Genomic DNA, 9,270 nt, shown 5'->3' with positions numbered 1-9,270 from the left:
GGGGCTAACAGGCTTTCCTTGGGGAAGTCTGAATTCCTTTGACTGCCCAGCTATGGATCAGAAAGCATTGTCCTCCTGACACCCCTTTTAGAAGGAAGAGGCCCCCAGAGGTGGGGCCCAGGATTGCCACCGGAGCCATGCTCACCTACACTAGACGGGGGGCCCCTTGCTTCCGATCGTCCCTGCAGAGGCAAGCGGCATGTTCTTGCTCAGTCACCTTATGGGCAGCGCACAGTGAGGCAGCTATGGCCACAGAAGAGTTTCTGTCCCTATGGAGCTGACTGGCCAGGAAGGCCAGCCAGCACATTAAGCTGACATCAGCCTGACATCTGTCGGTCGTGACCTCAATAGTACCAAGAGGACCAGGTAAACAGGTAGTAAACAGCCCCTGCCGGCAGCCCTGAGCCCAGGCCGTGGGAACTGGCCTTTCAGAATAGCCTGAGGAGGAAGTGGGAAACAAACACGGTGAGGACCAGGTAAACAGGTCAAGACCAGGGCCTATGGATTTTATTTTACTTTACTTTATTAAGATCTCTATGGCCAACGTGGGCCTCAGACTCTCGACCCCGAGATGAAGAGTCACATGCTCTCCTGACTGAGCCAGTCAGGCACCCCTCCCAAGGCCAGGGCCCGTGAAAAAGAAGCACATCAAGAGTTTATACAAAAACCTTTTATTTACTGCTTGTATTCCTTCTCCGCATCCCTTCCCCAATCTGGAACCCAGCCAGCTCCTAAGGCTTCCTGCTTTCTGGTTCTTGAAACTGGGGCCTCGGGGACAGAGTTAGGGGTTATGAGAGGTGGGAATCTCCTCACTCCCCAGTTGTGGCAGTTGAAGGGTAGCTTTCCTGCCCGGCTGAAGCTCCAGCAGCCTCCCAGGGTAGCCCCTCAAGTCAGAGGGTCCATCCCCCACTGGATGGATGGGAGAAAGAGAGAACACATGTCTCTCAGGGGCCCAGAGGCTCCCTGTCACTCACTGTTTCTACACCACGCCAAGCTCCATAGCTGAACCCATCTCTCACCTGGAGATGGAGCCCAGCATCAAAGGGGAGGGGGAGTTCCTACTGCAGCAGTTCTGGGGCCTAATCAACAAACGGGACACAGGAGGAGGTTGGCCTGGTTGAACTGAAATGGGAAAGGGGGAAGGAGGCTGCAGGAGCGCACAGGATGGGTTACTGGTCTGGGGTCGGGCCAACTGGATGCCTGTGAAGAGAGGTTATAGCCCCTATGAGAATGGGCACTTCCAGCTCCACAACCATCTGGAAGAAGGAAAAGGGAGCCCTGTCCCCACTTAGACAAAGGGCTAGTGACCCAATAAACACATTTGGTCTGAGAGAGCCAGAAAAGGGCAGCCAGCCCTCATCTGCCAGGCCCGGGCTTTGACTGCCTCATTGGCAACCACAGCCCACTCTGGGTACTGTCAGCCCCGCCTCTACCGTTACTGTCCCCCCTCAAGCTCTGCCTATCCCATGACCCTGCTGCAGATGGATACTGCCAGCCAGATTCCAGCTGGTGGGGCAGAAACAAGGACCCCGAGCTCCAGGGCCCTTCCCTGGATGAGGCCTACCCGTGGAGATGTCAGGGCCCTTTCCCACAGTCCCGCTGCCATGAGCCAGACATAAAGAGCCCTCCCAGGAGGGCACTGCACCCTCAGGTTCTCCGGAAGACAAGATCCCAGGGAAGCACTCTCAGGGAGGATGAGGAACCTCAGAATGGTCTTTGCTCCTCTTTCCTAGCCCAGGTCCCGCTTTCCAGGCTCAGAAGTCTGAATCTGCGTCCATTAGCTCTGCCTCCATCAGGTTGGTGCGGGAGTGAATGGGCCCCAGCCCCTGCCGGCAGCCCTGAGCCCAGGCCGTGGGAACCGGGGCACTGGGCAGAAATGGATCCTGCAGGGGACCGGGCTCTGGGCAGAAAGGGTTGGAGACCAGGGTCCAGGCTCTCTGTCGGCAGGATTCCCCAGCTCCCCAGGCACCTGCGGCCACCAAGCACTTCTGCCGGGGCAGCTGAGGCAGGCGAGGAACAGCGCTGGCTGCAGGGGCTGGGGCAGGGTGGTGAAGCTCAGGGGGTGGCACCAGGGGGCACACCTCCTTCTTCCTCTTCCTCCGCTTCTTCTTCCGGCCCAGGCGCTTCTCCAGCTCTGGGGAGATCTCTGCCTCAACCAGCCACAGGTTGGCTTTTTCCTCCGGGGGCACTGACGGCAGGAGAGAGAACGTAAGCTTGGGAGGCTGGCTCTGTCCACATCACCTGGTCTCTCCTTGGACCCCTATTTTTGAGCTCTATGACCCACAACTCTAGGTCTCTAGTGCCTCAGCCCCACACTCTAGACCCTCCAGGGCCTTTCCTTCCTCCTCCCCTCTGGAAGCTGCTGGTGCTCCAGTCCCAAGAACCCCCATCCCCATGCTCCCCACCTTCCTACAGAGGCCTGACCCCTCATACCTGGGGTTGCCACAGGGGTGACAGACACATCCTGGGGCAGTATGGCTCCTCTCCGAGCCACCATCTTTGTGACATGCTGGGCCCAGGCAGAGGACACGTCGGCGGAGGGCTCATTGAGGTCAAAGGCCAAACCCGCTGTGAGGATGGAAGGCAAGGCTAAGGAATCATGACTACCTTGGATGATGGCTCCTCCCTAACCCAGCACATTTACCTTCTCCCAGCAGCTGCGTCTCCATCCACTGAGCCCAGAAAGCCCACCCAGGTAATCATAGCGATCTACCCAGTCCCAGTCTGAAGAGTGGGGCCTCACTAGAGGCCAGAAGTCCAGTTCCTAGAACCCTCACTTACTCTAGCCCGGGGAGAGCAACTGGAGAAGACAGAAGAAGGGAGAGGGAGATGAGTCCTTTGGAAACTAAGGTACCAGCAAGCCGACCCAGGGGCAGAAACAGAGGGCAGAGTAGCCAGGGATGGGAGGGGGACTGGAGAGACTGGAGTGTGTGAGGGGAGGCTGGGGTGCTTTATTCCTCCCAGCCTTCTGGACAGTCCAGGTGTCCACAGCAGCCTAGGGGGGTGGGGTCCAGGGACTGTGGGTGTTGAGTGGCTCCCGTGGAGGAAAGGGGCCCGAAGCTCACCCACAGGCCCATCGTGGGAGACAGTGTGCATGCTGAAGGAGAGTTCCTGGCCTGGGTTCTGCAGCAGCTCACGCCGCTTGGAGAAGGCCTTGGCAATCATTTTGCTCTTCTTGATGCGTTTGGGCTCATCATCACTCTGCCCAGTCAACCTGAGAGCAGAAGAGGTGGGGGAGGGGAAGTGGAGGAGCAGCTACTTCCCACCAAATCTTCGGAAAGACCAGTGAAGCCATTCCCTCCAGGGAAGCAGCCTCCAGAGGGCCCCAAGTCCCTCGAGGACTCTGAGGAATAGAGACCTCTGCAAAGAAGTGGGCCTAGAATTCAGGGCTCCTGTATGCCCAATACTCAAATCATTCAGATCATTCCACTCTTAGAGGTTGGCTCCGCACTTGACACATCCTCCCGAGGACAGGAGGTGTCACCAGGGGGCAGTGGTGAGCCACATAGAAGGCGGTCTTAGGCAGCTCAGCGCAGACCCTTAGAAAACTAGCCTGCCCAAGACTGCTGGGAGACGATGGAGCCCACAACACCTATTGGTAGGGACACCAAGCCTGAGAGAGTAAGGCCACAAGGTCAGAATCAGCTGGCTGCTGACCCACCTGCACCAGGTGCGCCTCCAGATGAGCAGCGTGGCCTTGGTCCAGACCCAGGTGCTCATGGCAATGCCCGTTCCAAACATAGCAAACAGGTTGATCTTCTCCACCAGGAGGCTAGGGCGATTCTTGATTTCACAGTCGGGGATGGGCTTCTTGGTGGGCAGCCCGATGGTCACATTGGCTTGGCACCTATGGCGGGGGTGAGGGTGGGGTAGCAGACAGGTGAGGCTTTCTGGGTCTCTTGAGTGGTACTCAGACAATCAATCCAAAGACTCCAAAAAGAGCTAAGCCCCACACAATGATTCACAACCCTGGGTGCTCGTTAGAGTCACTTGGGACATTAGAGTTACTTTTAATAACTACTAGTGTCTGGGTCACACCCCAGACAATTAAATCAAATCTCTGGGGGAGGACCCGGCATCAGTGTGGTTTAAAGACTGGAAGCTGGAGCCTTTAAGGAAGAGCTGGAGACAGTCAGGACATGGACTGGTGTCCATTTTAATGAGCCCTGTAACTGCTGTTCCTGCCATCAGCAAGTGTTTCAGCGAGTGAGCTGCCTTACTCCCAGATTCATCCTCATGGTGACACAAAAAGGCACAGACAAAGCTAGCAAGTATTAACAGGTTGTTAACCTATCCTAGAGACTAACTACTTCTGCGCAGGGCTCTCTAATAAGCTCTGGGAGAGTACATGAGAATTAGAGTGGCCAACACAGGGTCGTCAGAGAAGCCCATACACGAGAGGGCTTTAACGTTACAAACACACCAGCCAGAGGGCGGCTCGTGCAGAGAGGAGGGCAGAGTTGAGCCGGGGTGGGAGAGCTGTCTGCTGGGTTTGCAAATTACAGGGCAAATGACGTCTCGGGCGCCCGGAGCAAGATGGGCAGTTTCACCTGCCATCGGAGGCAGGGGCCTGGCAGACCCTTGCTGAGGGGCAAGAATTTATACTTAGGGCACATCTCAGTCCTGGCTCCAGCTCCTAGGGCGGCTGCCCCCCAGCCCCCAGCCCCGCACTCACAGCACATAGTCCCGGAAGCTGCGCTCCCACTCAGCCTGGTTGAAGAAGTCGTAGAAATGGCAGCTGAAGGTGATGAGCACGAAGCCAAAGGCCAGGAAGCCAAAAATGCCTGGGGAAGGCCAGGGTGGGACAGAGCATTACAAATCCCAGGGGTGGGAGCAGCAGCGGGGACAAGGTATTTGCCCCACTCAGGCCTAAAAGATAGCTGAATCTGGGGTGAATCCATGCCAGTCTCAGTTTGCTGTATTCTCCAAAATAAGGCCCGAAGGGCACTTGAGCCAACTGTGGATTAGTGGGCGTGAGGAAGCAGTCTTGGCATAAATTTGCATTCTTCTGTCCAAAAAGGTCCCCTTCTTTTGAGCTGCTACCACCATCAACAGGTAATACGCGGGCGCGCGCACACACACACACGTGCGTGCGCCCCAAAGCCTTGTCTGGCCCCCCCGGCTGCTAACTTGCACCACTGACAATGCATCCTCCCAGACCTTATCCTGCAGGTCCCACAGCCCCAGGAGGGTACCGTGTTGGACTGGCCAAAAGCCTGGGGTCCACTCACCCAGGCGCAGCATGGTCTCATTGATCTTGCTGGCAGCCTTCTCGCTCAGCAGCCCCGGATGGTTGCTCTTGATGGAAAACAGAGTCATGACTCCTGAACAGAAGAGAGACTGCAGACATTAGTGGGGCGAGGCCACTCTCCCACGAGGGATGGGTGTGGCAGGGAGTCCCCAGTCTGATTACTCCGATGATTTGAAGCTCGGGGAACTGGAGACACTGGAGAAAGGGAGCACCGTTTGTGGCAGACGTGCTGTACGCTGGCAAGCCCAGGGCAGAGCTCAGAACAGACAAACACGAAGAGAGAGAAGGTGCCTTGGTCCTGGCTCCAGCCGCCCCTAAGGAAGGCAGCCAGGTCAAAGCTGTGCAGATGGAAAAGGCACAGAAGAGACGCAAGAACAGTGCTATCCAACAGAAATATAACGTCAGCCACATACATAATCTCAAATCTTCTGGCAGCTACATTAAAAAAGTAAAAAGATGCAAGTGAAGCTAATTTCCATACATTTCATAAACAATATGTCATTGTTTATTTAATTGACATTTCAGCATGGAATCCATATAACAAACTATTAATGAGATAGTCTGCTTTCTTTGTGCTAAGCATGTGCAATACAGCGCAGATTTTATACTTAGGGCACATCTCAGTCTGGACGAGTTTCAACACATGTGGCTGGTGGCTACCGTACAGGACAGCACAGATACAAAACATAAATCAGAGGCCCAGAGACTGCCAACAAGAGGTGGGCTGAACAGAAGGCTGACAGCACTGGGGGAGGAAGCTGAAGTTTACAAAGAGAATGCAACAAGAATGAGCTAAGAAGAGACGGAGGCTTACTGTGGAGGAGGCGGCTTCAGATGGGAAATGAGGGAACAGCAAATCTGTGCATGTTTTGGAAACTGTTGTGGGTAGGAAGCGGAGGAGGAGCCAGGCTCCAAGAGATGGAGAGCAGACAGAAATTCAGGGTGCACACACACGACCGGAGGCCCCGTGCTGATCCACGGGGACAGGGCAGGCTATACACCACGTGAGCGCTGCTGGCCCAGGGCTGGACGGAGGCTGGACCCCAGCTGAGGATCTGTTCAACAGGCTGTGAGCCCTGGCCCAAGGCCCCGGAGAAAGAGGCTGCATTTCTCTGGCCAGCACCAAGGGTGCTACCCCACACCAAGTGCCGTGATACTCTGTCTGCCTCGAGGGGGCACCTGGCACTCAGCACCGAGGCCCTGGGAGAGCCGGCAGCTCCCCGCTCCTACTTCCACAGAGCAGGTGCTCCCTGCATTTCATTGCCCGGCTGGTGCTGGCCCGGCGCTCACTCACCTCGGATGAGGAAGTAACCTCCCACAATGAGCACCAGGCCAATCGGGGCCAGGACGAAGCCCGCCCGGTACCGGTAGTTCTTGTAGCCCACAAAACAGATGCCGCTCACGGAGTCCCCATCCACCTGCGGCAGGAAGGGGTGGGTGGGAGGGACAGAGTGGGTCACCAGCCCCCTTACGCTTAGGTCCCCAGCCCCCTACCAGTCATCATACCTGGGCCACGGCAAGGATTGCCACGGTGAGGACAAAGGGGAGTGACCACGTGAGCAGGTGGAAGTAGGAGGTCTTGCCAGAGAGAGGCTGGTAGGTGGTGCCCAGGGCTTTGAAGGAGGTGTGCCAGGCATAGGTGAGGACCACAAACCAGACGACACCGGCCATCAGGGCATAGTACACGATGACAAAGATGATGACACAGGACAGGGTCTCATTGGAGCTGTGTGGACACGTGAGGGGTCACTTGGGGAGGTCATTCTGTACTCCCTTCATCAGCTCTCTCCACCCTGTCCCCAGACCCTTGGCTTCTAAGGTCTGGAGGTTCGCTAGGAGTCAGGGCTTGGAGAGAGGACCCAGGTGAGATTCGAAGAGGGTGTGGAAGATGCCCCTTGGAGCAGATGCAAGCAATCACAGCCCTCACGCGGGAATCTTTGGGCACCACAAGCAGAGCTGAATCCTCCACTGAAATCTCACTTTCAAGCCCACCCTGTCCCTTCTGTGGGAAACACACATTTCAGCCTTCTGCCCCTCACCCTCACCTCTGGGTCCCCAAGACACCTACGTGGGCTCCCCAAGCCTCATGGTGCCATCTGCACGGCAGACGATCTCCCGGCGGGCTCCGTCCATGAACTGGGCCAGCCAGCCAATGCTCCCCACAAAGAAACACGCATTAACGTAGAAGAGAATGACAGCAGGGTAGCGATTCGAGTTCCGCCAGTCAGCCACAAATGTGGCCTGGAAGGGAGAAGCGAGGGCCGTTCTATGAGGTCAGGGTGATGCTGCCGCCACAGGTGCCCTCGTCTGACCCCCAGGGCCCCTCGTAGCCAGACCCTTCCCCCGGGGACCCGACCAGGTCATCCCCTCCCCACTTCCCTCTGCCCCCATAGCCAGCCGACTGACAATCCACTTCCTTCCCATGTCTCCCCGGGCCCCCCTCCACCCGCAGGCCGGCCCTCCGCTGACCAGGGTGAAGAGCGTGCAGAGGCCTGTGACTGCCCCGAAGGCCGCGATGTAGCTGTGCATGTCCTGGTGCTCGGCCTCAGTGAACAGCGGGTTCTGGCACTGGATCCCACAGCCCTCCACGTCCTCATACCAGCTCTTGGGGTTGTCGGTCCGAACCAAGGGAGCCTCACACTGGCCCGAACTGTTGAACTTGATGTTCTGCACCTCATTCTGGCACAAGGGAAGGGGAGAAGGCAGTGCAAAAGGGAGCAGGACGCCCAGGGTCGAATACAAGGCCTGGGGGTAGCGTGGCGGAGTGCCGAAGACAGAAAGCACAGGCTGGGACAGCCTTCCGGCTTTTGAATCCCAGCCCGGCCGCTCAGTGACAAATGATATCAATAGCCTGGGGCACATTCTTTGACCTCTCTGTTCCCTCAGTTTCCCCAGCTATGAGATAGCAGTTGCTACTTCATGGTGTGGTGTAAGGGTTAAATGAATCAATAGATGTAAAGTGCTCATACGGTATTTGGCAGGTAGTGAAGAGTAACGACTAGGATTATTACCAATATCATTGCTGTTAATTATTATTATTACTTATGAGCTCTCCTTTACCACCAGAATGAGATCACCCCCCTGTCTTGGTATCTCTAGCTGTTTTACGTGCCTTGATTCCCTAAATACACGATAAAAGGAGTTCCTGTCGTCCATGATGCCCGAAACCCCCCAATACCTAGTAGAGTAGGTGCTCAAAAAATATTTGTTGAACACAGTTATCTTTTATAAATAAACAGATAATCCCTAATAGACAGGCCCAGCCAGTGAGTGTCGGTTTGGGTGTGTGGCTCATTGATCCCCATGGCAGCAGATTTTGGGGTCTTGCACAAGAGAAGGCTGTGGGGCTCCCCTTGCCCCTGCCTCCTGTGGGGGCCCTGCCCTAGGCTTGGGGCTTGCCCCTCAAAGCACTCACCGGGCAGCCCTCGGGGAAGTGGTCAGGGGTGCAGCGCAGGAAGTCGGGCCAGCCGCGCTCCCTCTCCACAATGGCACAGGGCCCTCGGGTAGCCTGGCAGAGGGTGCGGCTGGGCAGCTCCACCCGGTCATTCTCACATTTGGGCATGTACACAGCGCACAGCAGGGGCTGGATCACTGCCCAGCAGCGGGGGGCGTTCCGGAGGCCTGCAGGGAGGCAACAGTGTGGATGCATGGCGGTGAAACCCCTCCTCACGCTGACCCACAGTCACAGCTGTTCCCAGGCCTAAGGCAAGTCTCTCTGCCGTGGTGCTAGAGCTCTCAGGCACAGTGTTTCTCAACAGGGCATTTGGGCAGGATGATTCTTTGTGCTGAGGGACTGTCCACGAGAGTGCAGCACATTTAGCCTCCCTAGACTCTTCCCACTAATTGCCAGCAGAACCCCTAAGTCATTATGACAACCAAAAAATGCCCCCCGCTCCTCCCGCCTTTACTCCAGGCTTGGTGACTGGAAGGCCTGAAGGGGGGCTTCTGGGAGGCTGGTAATGTTCCATTTCTTGATCTGGTAGTGCTTGCGTGTGTGTGTGTTCACCTTATGAAGAGCG

At 56.5% G+C, this 9,270-nt stretch overlaps 1 protein-coding gene across 1 annotated transcript; it reads right to left on the bottom strand.

Moving 5' to 3' along the window:
* Positions 1–687: 687 nt before the first annotated feature.
* Positions 688–8,859, bottom strand: SMO (smoothened, frizzled class receptor). The gene is made up of 11 exons (XM_028104930.2): positions 8,667–8,859; positions 7,721–7,930; positions 7,320–7,492; positions 6,758–6,977; positions 6,546–6,669; positions 5,232–5,324; positions 4,676–4,784; positions 3,662–3,847; positions 3,066–3,214; positions 2,434–2,568; positions 688–2,188 (listed from the first exon to the last, which is right to left on the bottom strand). Exons 1-11 carry the CDS (start codon positions 8,811–8,813, stop codon positions 1,755–1,757), a joined length of 1,980 nt encoding a protein of 659 aa, XP_027960731.1. The 5' UTR covers positions 8,814–8,859; the 3' UTR covers positions 688–1,754.
* Between the last annotated feature and the right edge of the window lie 411 nt (positions 8,860–9,270).

Source organism: Eumetopias jubatus, unplaced genomic scaffold (genome assembly GCF_037043125.1).
Source record: "Eumetopias jubatus isolate StellerSeaLion01/CBP00866 unplaced genomic scaffold, mEumJub1_p1.0 scaffold_14, whole genome shotgun sequence".
In the NCBI taxonomy this organism is placed as follows: Eukaryota; Metazoa; Chordata; class Mammalia; order Carnivora; family Otariidae; genus Eumetopias; species Eumetopias jubatus.
The sequence above is the reverse complement of the archived record's forward strand: the minus strand, read 5'-3'. Positions and strand labels throughout refer to the sequence as shown.

Excerpts from the sequence above, each read along its gene's own strand:
- SMO (XM_028104930.2), bottom strand. The coding sequence starts at position 8,813 with ATGCCCAAATGTGAGAATGACCGGGTGGAGCTGCCCAGCCGCACCCTC. Across the intron at positions 5,325-6,545 it reads AGGTTACTTCCTCATCCGAG|GAGTCATGACTCTGTTTTCC; the intron begins GTGAGTGAGCGC and ends TCTTCTGTTCAG. Across the intron at positions 3,848-4,675 it reads AGCTTCCGGGACTATGTGCT|GTGCCAAGCCAATGTGACCA; the intron begins GTGAGTGCGGGG and ends CCCCCGCCATAG.